The sequence below is a fragment of the Ornithorhynchus anatinus genome, chromosome 7 (assembly GCF_004115215.2).
Source record: "Ornithorhynchus anatinus isolate Pmale09 chromosome 7, mOrnAna1.pri.v4, whole genome shotgun sequence".
Classification (NCBI taxonomy): domain Eukaryota; kingdom Metazoa; phylum Chordata; class Mammalia; order Monotremata; family Ornithorhynchidae; genus Ornithorhynchus; species Ornithorhynchus anatinus.
In genome coordinates this window covers 52,105,152-52,125,400 of record NC_041734.1, presented here as the reverse complement: position 1 = coordinate 52,125,400, position 20,249 = coordinate 52,105,152, and the positions used below count along the sequence as shown (strand labels likewise).

Sequence of the window (20,249 nt, the reverse complement as noted above, 5' to 3'; positions counted from 1 at the left end):
TGACGGATTAGGTGTGTGGGGTGAATGGGAGAGCAGGGTCAAGGATGGCACCGAGGTTGCGGGCCTGTGAGATGGGAAGGATGGTAGCACCGTCCACAGTGACGGGAAAGTCGGGGAGAGAACAGGGTTTGGGAGGGAAGATAAGGAGCTCAGTCTTGGACATGTTGTACCAAGCACTCCACTAAGCACTGGGGTAGATACAAGATAGTTAAGTTCTGGGTCCAACCTGATTATCTTAAACAGCACATTTAGAACCAGTAATTTTATTTAACCATAATTAATTCCTTGAGCGCAGATGATCGTAGCATTTGACAAATGTCTATTTCTAATGCCAGCAATGCAGAAATTATGTTCATAAATTGAGGTTTAATAATAATGACAGATGTTGCATTGGAACATACTGTGATATAACAGTTCATGTAAGTCATGTAATAAATCTCTGCAGTTGAGGAGCTACTACTCGAGAATCTGTTAGAAGGCATTTTTATGGTTTCTGGGAGTTTGGAATACATAGATGTATTTTTGTGGCAGGAACTATTGCCTTGTCATAATCCCCATTTAATTGCTGCTTGAATTTGAGTAGATGGGACTTAACACAATTCCGCTTTGGTTGCTTTCTATTTAAAAAAGCTCATTTATCGACCCGCAGTTAACATTTAGCTGCAATTAAAATCCATTCCAATTTGTACCTGCCTTTGTCTCTCCTTGATTAGAAAATTGAAATAAGCTAAGAATAAAAAGCATATGTTACAGTAAAGGTTTGTTGCGTTAACGTACAATTTGGCAAATTAGTGATTATCTTTTGAAACCATAATTTGAATATTCTTATCAAATTAACATTTAGTAGTGAAGGTTTTAGTTCAAAGGCATTCTGAAGCTTCAGATAATTGAAGAGTGTAAAAAACATTTCAATTTCCCACCTTTGTATAGGCTGTAGTCCAGTTTAAGGAAGAAGACTTTTCTTTGGAAGGATTTAAGAGTGAGCTTAGCTACCCAGTCTGCAGGGTAGATTTGGTTTTGGAGCCTGGACTCTCAGGCTTGTTCACCCCAGGTCTCTGACAAGACTGCAGTAAAGATCTAAATGATCTTGGACTTGAATATTCTTCTTGTCCCTGGACCTCCTAACACCCACCTGCCCCTCCACCGCCATCCCTGTTCTAAAAATGAAAAGTGGCACCTAGGCTTCAGAATACTACATGGGTAAAATATGACTTTCTCCCCACATTATTTTGATGAGTGCTTACTGTGTGGAGAATATTGCCCTGGGGATTTGGGAGAGTGTGACACATTCCCTACCTAGAAGGAGTTTACAATCTAGAGGAAGAGATGGACATCAGTATAAATGAATAAATTCTGGTGTTCTTTCCATAAGTAATGTGTAGCTCTGTGTTATACTCAGGTTTTTGTTCTCTGACCATCTGGTATGTTTCACCTTAAATTTTGAGCAGTGTTGGGGAACAGTGCATGTGCTCAGTACACGTTTTGAAAGGAATGCCATTGAGGAATTAGGGAATGTTCTTCCGACAAGGTGAGTCTGGATAGGATGCAACTGGGTGGAATGGCCTAGTGGCAAGAGCATGGGCTTGGGAGTCAGAGGATGTGGATTCTAATCCCGGCTCCACCACTTGTCTGCTGTGTGACCCTCGGCAAGTCACTTAACTTTTCTGTGCCTTAGTTACCTCATCTGTAAAATGGAGATTAAGGCTGGGAGCCCCATGTGGGACAACTATATTATCTTGTATCTGCCCCAGGACTTAAAACAGTGCTTGGCACATAGTAACTGCTTAACAAATGCCATTATCATCATCGTCATAGTTGTGTGCCCGTGTGTAATGACGGTCAAGATTAGAGTACTCTAACACAGTGTCTCCTCCTCTGGGCTGCATATTGAGAATGTACTCATATAAATCCACAGTTTTGGGTTTTTTAAAAAATTCTAGGTGGATATGTGTGGAATCTGTCGATATGAGTGGTCAAAACTGATATTTTTCATTCAACAGAGTATTGTTAGGGATTAAACTTGTTCTCAAGTGGTTGAGTTGACATTTGAATACTAAGGATGGAATTTTCTTTTGCTAAAATAATTCTTTGTAAATATGCTGCCTTTCTTCAGCAAGTATCTAGTTTATAAAACATTTCTCCCCTAGACTGCAAGCTACTTTTGGGCAGGGGATGTGTTTACCAACATATTGAACTCTCCCAAGCATTTAGTACAAACTGTGCACACAGTAAGCGCTCAATAAATACCATAGATCATTTTAATCCAAGAAAGATGCTGAAGTATAACATGTGGAAGGTGGTCTGTCATCTGTTTTTCCCATTCTAAAATATCTGTGGAATTCCAAGTTGCTTTTTTTAATCTTTTGCAGGGTTGTTCTTTGTTTTCCAAAGCCCTCACATTCCCCACCCCCCAAATCCCTTAGAATCCCCTAAATTAGTTACTGTCTTAGAATCACACTTTGTAAAACCAGTAATTCTTACTGTTGTACCCCAACTTTTCTATCAGCTTTATTATCAAGCTTTCATACTGTTCCTAACTTCTAAGATTCCACTGTAACCACAACCTCCTTACCTACCATCTTCCCACCCACCTCCAAATCTGTTTGATGTCCCCACAAAGACCTCTGATCTTTCAGCCCCCTCCAATATTACAAAGTCGTCGGGCTCCATTTGGTTTCCTTACCCAACCTACCTTTTCTGAAGGCACAGATACACCCCTTCACCGTTGCCCTCTCCACTCAACTCCTTCACTCCGCTACCCCTCTGTTGATCTCATACCACCAACTGGCAGTATCAGGCACCAGGCTAACCACATCCAGCTCAAGCTTTCCTCACTTGCTTGGGCTCTGTCCTCTCCATCTGGCAACAGTTCTTCTCCAGTACCACTGCATGTGCCTGCTATTTCAGATATTTAACTCCCTTTACAAGTCCCCCTATACCTCCGACTCCCCAGTCCCATGACCCGAATGACCTGGATATTTCGCGGATAAAACTGAAGCAAGCTTGATCTCCATAAAATATCACTTGCCCCTCTCCAGTCCCATCCTCCTTCTGCCCCTCTTTAACTCTTCCTTCCATCCTTCCCATCAGTAAAACAAAAGGAGGTCTCCCACTTCCTCGAAGTCTACCCCCTCTACCAGCGCTTTCGACTCCAGTCCTTTGAACTTCATCAAAATTAAATCAGTCAACGCATTTATTGAATGTTGACTCTGTGCAGAGCACTGTACTACACGCTTGATCAGAAGACTGGCTCCCTCTCTTCAACCCTCCCTGACCACGATTTATAGCCATACGTTTTAAGTTGGTTCCTTCCCTACTGGTTTCAAACTTGTTCACGTAATCACTAGTCTAAAAAAACACCTTCCCTTGACTCAACAGCATCCTCCAGGTATCGACCTATCTCCCTTCCTTTCCTTTCCAAACTCATCAAGCGAGTCGTCTACACCTGTTACCCTCACGCCCTCTCTTTCAATATGCTCTTCAACCCCCTACAACCTTGCTCTCGCCCCTTTTACTCCATGGAAACTACCTTATTTGAGGTCCCCAATGACCTCCTCCTTGCCAAATCCAAAGGGCATTCTACTTCATCCTGATCCTCCTTGAGCTCTCAGCTGCCTTCAACACTGTGGATCACCACCTCCTCCTGGAAACATTATCCAACCTTGGCTTCACTGACAATGTCCTCTCCTGGTTCTCCTCCTATCTCTCTGGCTGCTCATCATCAGTCTCTTTCACTGACTCCACCTCTGCCTCCCACCCCCTGATTGTGGGAGTCCCTAGAGTTCAGGTCTCTTCTATTCCCTATCTATACCTATTCATTTGGAGAACTCATTCTGCTCCCATAGTTTGCTTTTGTTGAAGCAGCCGTATCTTAGTGGAAAGAGCACGGGCTTGGGAGTCAGAGGTCGTGGGTTCCAATCCCGGCTCCGCCACCTTTCAGCTGTGTGACTTTGGGCAAGTCACTTAGCTTCTCTGGGCTTCGGTTACTTCACTTGTAAAATGGGGATTAAGGCTGGGAGCCCCACGGAGGACAACCTGATCACCTTGTTTCTACCCCAGCACATAGAACAGTGCTTGGCACATAGTAAGTGCTTAACAAATACCATCCTTAATATTATGGCTCCAACTTGCATCTCTATGCAGATAATTCCCAAATCTATAGCTCCAGCTCTGACCTCTCTCTTTCTCCGCAGCCAACATTTCCTCCTGTCTTTAGAACATCTCTAGAATGTCCCACTGACGCCTCAAACTTAACTTGTCTAAAACAGAGCTCCTCATCTTCCCACCCAGACCCCGTTTTCCCCCTTTCCCATCACTGTAGACAATACCACCATCCTTCCTGTCTCACAAGCCCGTTATCTTCAACACTCATTTCAACCCACATATTCAATCTGCCACTAAATCTTGTCGGTTCAGCCTTCACAACATGGCTAAAATCCGCCCTTTCATCTCCATCCAAACTGCTACCGTGATGTTCCAGGCATCCCTCCTTAACTGTTGCATTAACCTCCTTGCTGACCTCCCTGCCTACTACCTCTCCCTACTCCAACTCATACTTCATTCTGCTGCCCAGATCATTTTTCTAAAAAAAGGTTTCGTCCGTGTCTTCCCCATTCCTCTCAAACCTCAATGATTGTCTTTTTATCTGTGCGTCAGACAGATACACCTTACCATTGGCTTTAGGGTAGTCAGTCAGTACTCCCCCTCCCGCTTTACCTTGCTGATTTCCTACTACAATGCAAGCTGCAATCTTCACTCTTCTAACGCCAGCCTACTCACTCTACCTCGATCTCGTCTGACTCACGGCCGATCCTTTGCCCACACCGTGCCGCCGCCCTGGAATGCCCTCCTCTTCATAGGTGACAGACGATCACTCTCCCCACCTTCAAAACCTTATTAAAAATCACCTCTCCAAGAGGCCTTCCCTGTCTGAGCCCTCATTTTCTCCACTCCCTTTCCCTTCTGTGTCCTTTCTGCGCTTGACTGTGTATTCCTTAAGTACCTTCAGCACTTTGATACTCTCACCCCAGCCCTCTACCACTTATGAACATATAAATGCTCTACTAGTTTCCCTGACTGTAATTTATTTTAATTTGCCTTCCCCTCTAGACTGTAAGCTCCTTGTGAGCAGAGATCCTGCCTGCCAATTGTATTGTATTCTCTCAAGTGTCTAGTACAGAGCTCTGCAACACAGTAAGCGTTCAAATGCCATTGATTGATTTTCTGTACTCTGATATTTTATAACTTTTTCTGTGCTGGTAATTCCTGTTTATTAATATATGTAAGGGACCTGCTTGCAGAGGCATTCACTTGTTTAATCAGCGCTTCCTTGAATTTCAAATTTTATAGTATGCTATAAATATAAAATGATTTGCTCTTTAGTGATTCTCCCTCTTATACAGAATGGAATTTTAGGTTATTTTAAAACTTCATTCCAAAAGTATTGACTGAGGTGAAGTTGACTGTAATGTGCAAAGACAAACATAGTATTAGAGATCGCTGAATATTGTTTGATGATGGTGGTATTTGATAAGCAGTTGCGATATGCCAAGCACAAAACTAAGCGCTGAGGTTGATAGAAGATAATCAGTTCTCTCATAAGGCTCACAGTTTAGGGGAGAGAACATGTATCGAATCCCCATTTTGCAGATGAGGAAACTGAGACACAGAGAAGTTAAGTGACTTGTCCAACTCGTTTGTGAAAAGAGTGATTTAATTTCATCCACCTAGCCCTCTCATTCCCTCCACCTCTTCTCTCCCAGTCCAAGTTTGTTATGTTTTTTTTCCAAAAAGTTACAGGTGAGATCCTGTAGGATAAATCTGTTAACTTGTAATTCATGTACATAGAGCACAGACTGAAATTAGTCTATTTTATTGCAGGTGCGAGAAGATGTACTAAATTCATTGAATAACAACTTTCTTCAAACGCTAAATCAAGCTTGGAATGATCATCAGACAGCCATGGTGATGATTAGAGACATTCTAATGTATATGGTAGGTAAAAATTACAGCTTTTCATTTTTCTTTCTGCAAGAGGCGAAGGTTATGTCATATGTTATTAGAATGTGAACCCTCCTCTTTGGATTGTATATGGGTAATCTGCTTTTGAAATAATCAAGGTCAAATACACAAAGGAAGAAGTATTTCCTCTCCAAACACTAAGCTTATAGAGAGGCCGCGTCAATAAGAAAATGGTAAATTGGTCATGTTTTGCCATTTTACTTCTCGGTGATCGGAATGGAAGACTGAAAGTTTTGTTCACCTCTTTGTTTCTTGCTATCACTTGTGCTTCAGAGATGGAAAATGCTTTGAAAAGCTTTGCAGAAAGGTAAGGGTCAGTGCTTCATCTCATGCATTTTCTGTGGTATGTATGTGTTTGTGTGAGTGGGATAGGCCGAGGGACAGATAGAAAGAACCTGAGTCTTCAGGTGGGAGCTGTTGTCATCTCTTCTCCCAAGAAGGTTTTTCCTCTAGGAGTGACTTGGGTTACTGTGTTAATCTATATGGCTATCTCCTGTTTATAGACACAGTTTGGTAGCTTCCATTTCTAGTGGGAATTTGTATTTATATTCTGTTCTGTAATAGTACTGTTCATTTTTTTGGATCAAGATTATAGTCACAATCGATCGTCAGAGAATGTTATGACAGTAGATTTGTGCCTTTTAAGGCGTCTTCAATTTGTCGACAAGACAGGCCTGCAAATTCTAGACTGCTGCGCGTGCCAGGTAGTGGTTGGCTGGCGTTCACTAAGGTGACATATGCCAGACCATTCTGCCAGGCATTTCAGTTAGTGTGGAGGTGTCAAGGTCACTGTAAATGATTTTATCTGGTTAATCCTCCTATCTAAAAGAGCCAGTTTGTTGACAGGATATGTCAGTCTCTGCTACCTCAGACAGGTACTCTTATAAAGGTGGGTATTTTTGAAGAAAAGTTTGGAGAGGAGTGTGGCGTAGTGGATAGAGCATGGGCCTGGGAGTCAGAAGGGCCTGGGTTCTAATCCTGCATCTACCACTTGTCTGCTACGTGACCTTGGGCAAGTCACTTCTCTGTGCCTCGGTTACCTCATCTGTAAAAGGGAGATTAAGACTGTGAGTCCCATGTGGCACATGGACTGCATCTAAACTGATTAGCTTGCTTCTACCCTACTGCTTAGAATAATGCCTGGCACATAGTAAGTGTTTAACAAATATCATGTTTGGGGCTGGGGGGGAGACCTTGCTAAAGTTATTTAATGTGTAATGTAGGCATGCCCAATAATACAGCCAGGTTAGATTCCTTGAAAATGTGACTGAATCTTGTGGGCAAATGGGTATTCCAAATGGGGGAACCTAGCAGCATATATCTGCCCATGCTATATTGGACACCAGGGAAATTCTAATTAGATGATCTTCCTGCCCGGGCCTCCCCTGCAAATGCTTGTGCTATCAAGGCCACTCCTAACCCAGTTCCACCTGCCTCTGGCTCGTCAGGTTTCTCTCTCCCGGCTCACCCTACAGCTGGCTTCAGAATTTTACAAAAGGTGCTTGAGTGAGTTCTTAAAACCCAGGAAGTTCTGTCCAGTTTTTTGGGGCCCCTCACCTCACTCCGTTCAAAAGCGTAGGACCGCCAGCAGCTCCATGTCTGTGTTCCCTTCCCTCTCTCTCCTTTAGCAGGCGAGGAGAGTAACTGTGGGACACGGCTTAAGGTGCTTGAAATTTTTTAGAGGTAAAGAGTGAGAAAAGGCGAGGCACCCAGCGCTAGTGGCCTTCCAAAAACTGCAGAGAGGACGAAGATAAAGGGAGTGGAGAGGTGTTTCAAGGGCAGACATCTCGTCCTTTGCCCCTCATGGTCTCCCTGGAGACTTTTCTGTACAACTGACTCAAGATATTTTGGCACCCGAGGCAAAAGGAAGGGGACACAGAGGGAGACTAGAACACAAGGCAAGAAATGGAAGTTGGAAAGAGAAAAAAGACATCCCTAATTTGAATTTGCGTAGACCGTAGAGCCGGTCCTGTCTTCCGTCATCCTTTTGTCGCCCTAATCACTCCCTATAAAGACCTGGTTTCCATGCTGCCACCCAGGGCTCACACTAGGAGCTTAACGCCTAAGAATATGTGCAGCAAATCTCTGTTCCCCTCCCATCCCTTCTGTGTTACTGCCCTTCAAACCAAGGTGACCATCTACCTTATATTAAGGAGCATAGAATTGCGTTTTGGATGGCAGACTGGAAACTCTGGCAACCCTAGTGTGAACATAATAGCTAAGCAACGGTGGTCGTGGCTTGGGATTGAGGAAGAGTTGAATAAAGGGTTCATCTAGAGGAAAAGGTGCGGGGGTAGGCAGTTTGTTCATTTTCAAGTAAACTTGCAGATTTTAACACAACAGCTCTGCCATTACTGCCCCACTGAAGTCCAGGAAAGCTCCCTTCCTTTTTCCCTTTCCCGACCTCATACCCGGTGCCGTTCCCCTGATGCTATCAGATTCCAGAAGCGCCAGGGTCCAGGAGATGTTATATGAGGAGTATTGTGGCCAGTGGAATGAGCCACCAGCCTGGGAATCAGAGCCCTACCCCCTGCCTGCTCTGTGATCTTGGGCAAGTTATTAACTTCTCTGTGCCTCAGTGTCCTTATCAGTAAAATAGAGATTCAGTGCCTGTTCTCCCTCCTACTTAGACCGTGAGCCCCATGTGGGACAAGGACTATATCCAACCTGATTACCTTGTATCTACCCCGGCACTTAGAACAGTGTTTGATAGTAGGAAGTGCTTACCAAATACAGTAATAATAATAGCTGTTTTTAAAGTCGGGCGGCGCGTGGATATCGGACCTGATGAGTCATTCCCAGCGCTACCAGGGAGAGAAGTGGTCTGAAAATGCTGGGTATCAAGGGAAAGAATGGGATGTGACTCCAGGCACAGAAGGAATCCAAAGATCAATGAACTGTGAGCAGAAGAAGGTGGATGTGGAGCTCGTGATCCTTGACTATCGCAGACATGTTCTTCCCCTAATTCTGGCATTCACCAATCTCAGATCGGGGTGGTGGTGGGGTGGAGGTTTCCTAATCCTATCTCATCATCATTTTCTCTCCCAACTCCTAACCCCTCTGGGATGAATCTGGCCAGCGGAATCATGGCTTGCGATGAGATTTCCTCCAGTAAGCTTACATCTCATCAGGGACGGAGTTCAGCAGTTCTGGAAAGAGAGTGGCTCCCCCAAGATTGTGGAAAGGAACCTTCTTCCTGTACCTTCTACGAAGGCAATGGCACATCTATCTAGACTGTCTTCCTCACAACTTCAGGATAGAAGAACCGTATTGAATCCTGAGGGTGTGGAGAACAGGAAACCACATGGAGAGAGCGGAGAAGGCAGTATGGCCTGGTAGAAAAAGCACAGGACTGGCAATCAGGACTGGTTTCTAATCCGGCTCTACCACTTGCCTGCTGTGTGACCTAGGGCAAGTCACTTTCTATACCTCAGTTGCTTCATCTGGAAGATGGGGATTGGATACCTCCTAACCCTCCCTCTCTCTTAGACCGTGAGCCCCATGGAGGGTAGGAGCCATGTTGGTTCAACTTATCCTATATTTCCCACGGTGCTTGGCATATAGAGAGTCGGAGCTGTGTTGGTTCATTCATTCATTCAATAGTATTTATTGAGCGCTTACTATGTGCAGAGCACTATACTAAGCACTTGGAATGTACAATTTGGCAACAGGTAGACAATCCCTGCCCAATGACGGGCTCACAGTCTAATTGGGGGAAACGTTGGCATTTGCTAAGCGCTTACTATGTGCCAAGCACTGTTCTAAGCGCTGGGGTAGATACAAGGTCATCGGGTTATCCCACATAGGGCTCACAGTCTTCATCCCCATTTTACAGATGAGGGAACTGAGGCCCAGAGAAGTGAAGTGACTTCCCCATGGTCACACAGCTGACAAGTGGCGGAACCGGGATTTGAACTCATGACCTCCGACTCCCAAGCCCGGCTCTTTCCACTGAGCCACGCTGCTTCTCGTTGCTTCATTTTATCCTGTAATTCTTACAGTGATTGGCATGTAGGCAGTCCTTGATAAATTCCATCATTCTTATTATTAGGAAACTTTCCTCCTAACCCAAAATGTATCCCCCAGCTCTGGGTAGAAGGGCAATATGGGTCCAGCTACCCAGGGGATTTCATATGGGTATGAGATTTGGGTTCCAATGCCCCTTACTTATCCCAGGCTCCAAAGTTTTGGAGGTAACTCATGTCCTGGTACCGTAGGACTAGTGCAGTGGTAAAGTTGGAGGTAATGACTCAATAACAGACATAAAATAAATAGAAACAAGTTCAATGCTCGTAAATTAGGAGTGTTTTCTTTCCCCTGTCTTTGTTTTCCATTTCTTAGGCATGGTCTTAAATTTTCCATTTTTTTCTCTCTTGATTTTTCTAGCAAGTACAGAGAGTACTTCGAGGGTGGTGGTTTTTGTTTTTTTTATTTTTATTTTTTTTCCTCTTTCAGGATGCTTTCATCTTCTCACTAACATTCCCGTCCAATCGAGAGGATATTAATGTCCTTTTATGGGGTTCAGTAAATATTCTACCAATTAGTAATGAGTGAAAAATCAAGGTTGTCACTACCTCCTAAACCTTTTTTAATTAGCAGACATAAGCAGCGGGTATGTAAAGAGGTCATCAACAAAAGCTATCTGAAAACGACTGAGGAATGATCATTTTGTATGGTGAATTAAGCCAACTTCTGTTTTCCTTTAACCTTCATCATCCCTGGAGTATAGACTCATGATTTGACTAGCCATCTAGACAAAATCTTTATTTTTTCTAATTCCATCCAAGTGCATTAGCTCCTACACTCAGTACTGCCACAGTGCATATTTTCCCCAACATAGTTTGGCTGGAATGGTATTAGGAAATCAAGGAACATTCTTCCAATATCCATCCAAGGCCAGACTTCGCTTACCACATTATTGGGAGAAATTATTTATGGTCCTTGCCGAATCAGCTGACTACTAAGCATAGATTTTCCATAGTATCCCGCTTAGAACTTCAACCATGTTCTAGTTCTTGCTTAGTTTAAAGCAAGTTTCAAAAGGTTGGGTTTTGTGTCTTGTTTCTCTTTTACCTACCCCAGCACTGAGCACAGTGCTTAGGCATATATTAAGTGTGTAATACCTTAATTATGATTACTATAATCCAGGATGTATTGTGTCCTTGGCTTTGTGCCCCTTAAACAGTTTTGATACCTACCCCAGCCCCATGGCACATTTGTACATATCCTTATACTCTACTAACTCTCTTATCTGTAATTTATTTTAATGCCTTTCTCCCCCTGTAGAATGTAAGGTCTTTCTGGGAAGGGATTGTGTCTACCCATCACTGCTGTACTCTCCCAAGTGCTTATACAGTGCTCCGCACACAGTTAAGCACTTGATAAATACTATCGATTGATAGTGAATATCATCAATCGTGAGTTATCTTTGCGTACATCTTGGCTTAACATACAGTTAGCAGATGGATTTGTGCTTTGGGCAATTGTGGGTAAAGCAGAGGAAGGGAAATGGATGTTAGGAGATTCCTGCCTCCGTGGCTTGAAGCGGAGCAGTTTAAAAGGTCTGACCTTGGCCACTTCAGGGTCCCCCTTCTGCAGGAGAGGTCAAGGTGGGTAGTGATCTTCCTGAGTTTTAGCCTGTTTTCCTGCTTTTAAGAGAGACAAGCTTTGACCACAGTGAGTGGGGGAGGAAGAGGAAAATCAGCAATAATCTCTCCCTCTAGGTCATTTTTTCCTTATAGACCCTCCCTTCGGTGAGGCAGGGCTGCACAAGAGGAGTGAAGTAAGCATTTCATTGGGGATTAAGATCAAAAACTGAGCCCCCAAAGCCAACTACTGCCTGGGAGCATTCTTAAACTAGTAAGCGTGCTTAGAAGCTATAAACAATTGAATTGTATGGGTGTCTATAGATATCAACTTTAACTAGCACAATTGGTGAATGTTACAAATTTGTCAGAGTGAAAATACTTAAAACCAAGCACCTGAAGCCCAACCATAAACAAATTCGGATGATCAGAATTTCCAAACATCATAATCATCTCATATCCCTAATAGGTCTAGGTGATGACCCACTATTATTTTAATTTTCTAGACAGTTGGATTGACAGTTGATCATTAAGTTATTGATTTGTTGACAGTTGACTTAAGGGCATTGGTTTTTCAAGTCTTTGACACAGTACTCTCTCAAGTTACTTCAGTTAATTAATGATTTTGATTTAAGAACCAGAGTAGGTATAACAGTGCAGTAGTGCAGCATCTTGACCAAAGGAGAGTAATTTTTTTTTTCTGCCATTAACTTACTGGGTGATTTTAGATCAATTGAGTTTTCCATGTCTTTTCCTTAGTTAATAGATAACATACATTTGGACGTGTTAATCTGATCACACCACAAGGTGATCAACACAAGTTTTGGGACAGTTGCAATGTCCAGCTGATTTTTCCTCACATCAAATCATCAAAAAATCACTTTGCTTTTATTATAACTTTCTTGCGATTGTGGTAGTTGACTTGAGGAGACTTGACTGCAGTACCACAAATTAAGAGCTAAACAAGAGCAATCCTTTGTTTTTTTGGTTTTCCAGTATAACTTATGAATGGTTAGGGCTATTCCTTCTAACATCCCTAACTCTCCTTCTTATATTCTTTTGTGGACCTATCCACGAATCGATTTATCTAAACACTTCTTGATGAAGCCATCTTAACTTTTTTCCTCTGAACACCCCAGACTTCCCTATGGAAGCCAGTGTCTGAATCTGGTTTTATCCACACCCTTCATTCATTAACACTTAATGAGTCCCTCAAGTAGGACCTTTGGAGATGCTCCTTGTGAACCAAAATCCTGTCTCCAACTGTTTTTCATTCTCTTCAGCATGTAGTACAGTGCAGTACTCAATAAATGCTGTTGATTAGTCGGTTGACAATACAGTATAGTAGAAGTAAGACATGCTCCTTACCCTCAAAGCTTGGAGAAATTGTCTACTTCCTGCCTCCACAATTTTCCACTATAACAAACTCCATATGCTTACCACCCACTGTGTTTAAAAAAAAAAAAAAGGTGTGGGGGGGGGGGGGTTCATTTTGAATTAGTCACCTTCAAGCTTCAAGTGGTGTGCCCTAAACATAGTATCGTAGGGATTTGGCTAAGAGCAATTCCTTCTTCACCTTTTCCTTACCTCTAATTTGCAGACTTTAATCAGTGTCTCTCTCAGCTTTTGATTTTCTAAAGAGTCCTACTCTTTGCAGAGTCTCTGTCAGGATCTTCTTGGTTGTCATCTTCTTTGTACCTGTTCCAGCCTTATTATATTCTTCCTAGAATGTGGTATGAGTAACCAGAGTTACAGGCAGTATTCCCTGTATGGGTGTACAAAGGTTAGTGTTATGACAAAATTGTCTTTCGTTTCCTATATTTTTCTTGGTGGTGCCTGCCCCTTTTGGCTTGCCTACCTTAAAGTTCATGCTAAAGTCCAGTTCTTCCTCAGCTATAAGTCTTTCTGGCGTTTAGGTCATCTTTATGGCATTTCTCCACCCAGGACAGCTTAATGTCAACAGATTTGAAGATTTCCATGTGCTTACCCTGTTTTCAGGACTTACCTATTTCATTTCTTTTTCCTGAAAAGTAGCCTTTTCCCCTTAACCTTTGTTCCCCATTAGATTCCAGACTTCAAAAGATAAGAGGTGTATCTCTTTTTTGGTACTCTTCCAAGCCTTTAGTACAGTAATTTTACGTAACAGGTGCTCAGTATATTCCACTGATGATGGCTTACCCCTACTAAAATCACGTTGTCTTCACTCTAAAAATTGTGTTTATCTGTGTTTAGTTTTCCAGGTAAATTCCCTAGGTAAATTCTGGAGGCCTTTTGATGAAGGCCTTTTGATGAATTGCTCTTATACTGGCAGTCAACCAATAAAACAGTAGTCGGTTACCCATCATTGCCAGAATGAGTACAGCATTCTCTTGGTGGTTCTTTCTGACCTCTTATGTGAATGGCAACTCATCCCGAGAGTTTTTTATCTAATCAGTCACTAGTTATGTGTTGGATACTGTACTAAGCTTGAAAGAGTAAAAGAAACAACTCCTGCCCTCGAGGATTTCTTTCTAAATTTTTGGTTTGAATTGAAATTGTGTACAACTACAGTTTGACCCAGTTCGTCCAACATTTCTGCTACAAAGCAGTTTGGATAGGGGAATCTGTTTAATATCTTTCAGTGGAAGCTGGACTAAAAAATTCATTGAATGACCTTTTCTTCCTTTGGTACCCATTTTGCATAATTATCATGTGGCCCTTCTGGCTGGCATGCTTTTGCTAAATTTGAAGCATATTTTAATATTAGCATTGGAATCCTTTTTGTCATTAGTAATTTTCTATTTCAAAATTAAGAGACTTTTCTTAGAATGATCTTTGCCACTTGCCTAAACACAATTCCTTTTGATTTCTGTCTCTCTTTTGGTTCAAATTCAAGTCATTTTCCCTGGAACTCTACCACCTGCATGGCCGGGGCCTCTTGCTTCCCACCCGGGACTGCTTTTTACATCGTTTCCACTTTACTTTTTGACTAGCTAGTCTTTCAACCACCTCAGTCATTTTTGCTAAGATGGAGTCTTTTTAAATTTTACTTTGGGTCTTCTCTCTCTAACGTTTAAGAATGTAAATTTTAATTGTATTACTAATTACTGTTACAGAATGATATTCGAATGTAAGCTTCCAACACCAGATACTTTGAAATACTAAGATTCATCCAGTCTTTCTCTTCCTGATTCTAATCAGCCAAAATATATGTGGTTAACTCCCACTATTATTACCAACCTTCATTTTGCAGCTTCCCCAATCTTATCTAACATTTTCTTCTCACTTTACTCCTCCTGGTCCTGGTTAAAAGAAAAATCCTATTACAGTTTTTTTTGTTCCAGTGTGGAGTTTCTACCCACAGAGATTCCATTAGTACTCACCTTATCTGATCTGGTAAGGTTCTTACCTTATCTGGTAAGATTTTTATATTATTAATGTCTGTGGTCCCTCTATTTTACTTATATAGAGGGACCACAGACATTAATAATATAAAGCTGTCCTTCATTTTCAGAGATGACAATCAGGCCCTGTCCATGCATGCTAGTGTGGCTGAAAAAAATCAAAATGGTCGCATGACCACACCACTCCAGTCCAAATGTAGCTAGTTCCTTGCTGCACAAATGCGTTTTTCCGAACCAGGGTCTCTTTCTACGTTCCAACTTGCTATTTGGTCACCTTGTCTTTGCGAAGCCTTTTTTCAAAAAGAGTAAATCCTTTCCTGTCAGGCTGGTCTGTCCGCCACAGAAGACTTTGAATAACCCACCTCTGTCATGTTTAAGGCTGAGCTTCAGTTTCGCAATGTTTGAGGCTGGGGCGTTACTTTTGAATTTTATATCCGGACAAGGCCGTTTCCAAATGATTTTTCTTCCCTACACCGTGTCTTGGGAATGCTAATTTCTCTCAGGATGCTACTGGCTTCCACGTATTGCAGGTCACCAATTTCCTCTTTTAGACTGTTAAAACTAGTGTCAGTTGATATTTTGGCTTTGCCTACTTTTGACGGTTTTCACACGTGGCGATTTTTCGGTTTTGATCAACAATCTGCCTTCCTCATAGACCTCAAAGCCCACCCACTGTGTTCTTGCCCCGTCTTCCCATCTGCAGTGAGAAGAGGGCCCTGGTCATTAATCTAGGTCTGGTGCTTGGCGGCACTTCCCTTTATTGCCCTTTATTTTCGTTACAAATTGGTCTACCGCCTTTTCCCCTTTTTAGTTCCAGTGACCTGATTGCATTTAGATTCAGGTAGTGCTCATCCCTCCAGTACCAGTTCCACCTGTCCCCCAAATCCCTATTTACTGCTATATCTGAACTCCGCCTCTTTGCAACATTGCCTCCTGAATGCATTGAATGTCTGGCCCTCTGCCTGCTTCTCGAGCATTGTGTCTAGAACTGGCAACATTTCAGAGAATGCCACCACACAAGTCCTGGTTTTCCGTCTTAGGGTTAGCAGTCTAAATGGGCCCTCCGAAACCTCCTTACTGCCTATCTTTAGTAGCAACCTGTAATATGACTCCTGGCTCCCTTAGCTTCTTCTGACAACCTATCTGAGCATCTCATGAGATCTCCCTTCGCAACGGGGTGCCGCCTTGGGGTTCTTTAAAATATCGCCAGTTCTTCTGTCAGGCTGGGTGATCAAATCTTTCACTCCCACCGCCCGTTTCTGCCTGGCCTGACCCTCAGAGGAGGAGGGTCTTTCACGCGAGAGGGACTCTGGAACACCCTTTGTGGGAAGGGGCTTCCTTCTGTATGCTCAATTTCCAGCAGGTGCTTTCTCTTCTTAGACCTTTCTTTCTCCACAGTAGCCAGAAGGGAGGATTTATTTGCTTTATCTAAGGGTTCCAAAAAAGGGGCCCGCCTTGGAAACTATTTCTGGCTTTCTCCTCTTCGTTGAGGGTTTATTTAACCGTACTAACAGTCAAGGAGTATATCTTCAAGAAATTTTAAAATCAAAATCTCCTGCCCAAATTTGATCATCCTCTCATACGTCATTATAAGCAAAGGGTATAAGCAAATCAGCTCTCCATGTAACAGTTCTTTTTTCCTCCATTCAACATGGTTAATTTTCTTTTGCTCTAGGGCTAACAGTGTAAGGCTAAATAATCTGTTTTACTGGTTGATTATTTACAAATATATTCAAGGGTCTGTTCGGTTTGAACCTGAGAGTAAAGAGAAAATTGATCTCAGGGCCCTCATGAATTCATCCTTCCCAGGTATCAGAGTGGCCCCGTCCTGGTTGACTGGCTGCACAGATACTCAGGCAGTTAGGTGCTGGAGAATAGGGAAGAGACTGGAATCATGGAAAATTGGGAAATTCTTTCTACCTCCTCTGCTTCCCCCAATCCTATGGAGGCTGATTGGTGCCTGGAAGAGCTGAGAAAAGGATTTTCTACTTTACCTAATTCCTCTTGGTTCCCAGAATTTCCTCCCATTTTCCTAGAACAGAATAACAGCTCATGTGCTGTCAGCCTGTCGGGGAATAGAGGGAAATCAAGACATCCTCAAGTCAGGGCTTGTTAACATTTTTAGAAAGTATCACAACATGACACCTGAAGTATCCATTCCCCACACCTTATCTCATATCTTCACTCCCTCATCTTGATCCACCTCACCTTCACTTCCCTCCCACCTTCCCGACTCTCTCTTCTTTCTTTTTCAGCACCGACAGACACTTAAAGAGGGGTTAGGAAGAGCTTCAGCAACAGCAGCTGTCAAAACTTTCCTGTACATATTCCTCATAACAGAATTCCCTTAGTTTGCCTCCACTGCCTGCCCCAGAGACTTTTTGGAAATTAAATTTGTCTTTTCTCCTTACGTTTCTGTGGCGTCATATCAGTGATATTTGGTGTAGGATTTCACACCATTCAACTTTGCTTGCTTTCAAAAAAATGTTTTGGGAATGAAATAAGCAAAGTCCCATGGATCTTTGCCAGGTATAGTGGTTGCCCACTTGAACATAGTTAATAATAATAATTGTGGTGTTTGTTCAGTACTTCTGTGCCAAGCACTGTACTAGATGCTGGAGAAGGTACAAGCTCTGTTGACTTGACGCTTTCTAATTCTGTCCTGGGTACTTTGTTCCAGTGCTTAATACAGTGTTCTGCATGCAATAAACGCTTAATAAATACTATTACTACCCTTTGCACATAGTAAGTGCTTAACATACCATTATTATTATTATTACTACAAACAAGGTAAACATATGGGACATAGTACCTGTCCCAAATTGGGTCTTACAGTCTAGTGGGGGGAACCAGTGTCAAATCCCCATTTTACAGCTGAGGCAGATTTTGTGACTCACCCAAGTTTACATAGGCAAGTTGCAGAGCCAGTATTTGACGGACTCCCAGGCCTGTGTTCTTTCCACTAGGCCACAATTTTATTTTGTGTGAATACTGATATTTCACATGACTATTTCTTTATACCCCAAGATTTAAAGAAGCCAGAAAACTTAACGTTTCTTAAATGCTTCTTAATTTAAAAAAAAATCACAGGAGTGACATCAATATTAGACTATGGCAACTGAGGCACTAGATAATAGGAACATAGTTGAAATTAAATTTGATTTGTGTTGAAAAATGTGAAGGAAATCCAAGCATTTAATACTGAATGCAAAACTTTGAATTTTGGGCCAAATCTAGTTCGCTGGTTAGACTGAAGTGTTCAGTTTCCAGGGTTAATAAATAATATTTACTGCCCTATGGCATTTGAAAAACCACTTCCAATCATGATTTGGAAGTTACTGCTAAGGTCTTCCAGAGAGCGATCCTAAAATAATCGGCCGTCAGTATAAATTACGTGGTAGCTGGGTATTTTGGTGAACTTTGGGAAGCAAGTGTGCTTTGTAGTCTGCGAATGTGTGGTCTTGTGGCATTCATTATGCCCTTTCTATAATTGCAACAAAGCTTTCCACATCCACTGTATGAAGGACTATAGAACATGTTGAGGCAGTTCTTTATGAGGGGGAAAATTCTGTATGCTTGATTCCAGTGACTATTGAGATGGGTTTAACTTGCATCTTAATTGGCATTTTCTCTAAATGGGTCCTCTCCTTTCCATTCCATGACTGCGTCGTAATATTTAATTAGTATGTTTTTATTTCATGATTAAAAGTAAACTCTTATTAAAAACACTTGAGTCTATTACTTGTTGGTGGCAACTTGTCTGGATGTTGAGCCTGGGAAAGCAGGTTCCAACGTGCTGTGCCAGAGTATGAAGCTACTTCCTATAGCATTTACTAGTTGTGAACTTTATTTTATTCACAGTCTGAGGTGTATTCAACTGCGTGCTCTTCGTTAGACGTTCAGGCTGGGCTGACCTGTGGGAGGATGAGGAGCCTGGGCTGAGGTGAGGTTTGGGAACCTTTAGGGGATCTGGGGTGGTTCCAGACTCCAGGTTCCACACTGCCTTGAGATTATAATGAGTTCAGAAAAGTTTAATTTGGATCCTGGGAAATTGGAGACCCAGCGTCATTCCATGGTGGTATTATCCTGGAGCAGTTCATTGTTCAGAGGCCTAACTCTCGGTGATTTTATTGGCTGGCTCTTATGTGATGACCTGACATGACCACCCCCTTCAGAAAACAATATAAAGGCAAGTAGCCCTTATTAGTAATCACTCAGTGGTATTTATTGACCACTTACTGGACTAAACACTTGGGAGAGATCAATAGAGTTAGACACACTTCCTACCCTCAAGGACTTTATCATCATCAGTGGTATTTGAGTGCTTACTGTTTGCGGAACTCTGTACTAAGCGCGTGCGAGTGTACAGTACAACCGTGTTGGTAGATACGTTCCCTGCCCACCACTCTAATCTAGCAGGGGGAGAGGAATAGAGCGGGGGAAGGAACAGAGAAAAGGATATGTGTATAAGTTCTGTGGCGGTGGGGTGAGTATCAAAGTGCTTAGCGGGGGATTCAGACTTAAATGTATAAACGATTGGAAAAGAGGGCCGGGAGATGAGAGATTAATCGGGAAAGGTTTTCTGCAGCCAATATGATTTTGGTAGGGCTTTAAAGTTGCAGAGTGGGAGTCTTTCAGATACGAAGTTAGGGGGGAGTTCCAGGCAGGAGAGAAACCAAGAGAGATGAGATGGAGGCGTGCTGTAAGTAGGCTGGTGTTAGAGGAGTGAAGTGTGGAGACTGGGTTGTGGTGGGACAGGAGTGAGGAGAGAGGTAGGAGGCAGACATCTGATGTCTTAAAACTGATGGTGAACAGTATTGGCTTGATGCAACAATAGTTGAGCAACCATTGGAAGATTATTAAGGGGTGGGGAGACTTGGGCAGAATAATTATTTTAGAAAAATAATCCTATCGGCAAAGTGAAGTCTGAGCTGGAGAGGGGAGAGCTGGAGGCAAGGAGGTCATTCAGGAGGTGGGTGCAGTAATGAAGATGGGATATGACGAATGTTTGGACCAGCGTATTGCCCATCGTGGCATAATGATCAGAGGAGTGGGGGAGAATAATTTCCCCTCCTTCCCCATTCCCTTGGAACAAGAAAATGACTAAACCCTTAGCTAAGGCTCCCCTGTTTTGGAAGACAGTACTAAGCGCTCCCTCAGTAGTAACACCCTTCAAACCTGGGACCAGTGAAATAGCCCGTCCCCATGAAGAAGGTAACCAGTTTCCCCAGTCCTGAAGCCCAAAATCGTCAATATGCCG

At 42.7% G+C, this 20,249-nt stretch overlaps 1 protein-coding gene across 1 annotated transcript in view; it reads left to right on the top strand.

Annotated features, from left to right (window-relative positions):
- Positions 1–20,249, top strand: part of CUL3 (cullin 3) — a 105,033-nt gene that overhangs the window by 37,334 nt on the left and 47,450 nt on the right. Inside the window, exon 3 of the mRNA XM_029068606.2 lies at positions 5,881–5,994. Coding sequence (XP_028924439.1) covers positions 5,881–5,994 — 114 coding nt within the window. The remainder of the gene's footprint in view (positions 1–5,880; positions 5,995–20,249) is intronic.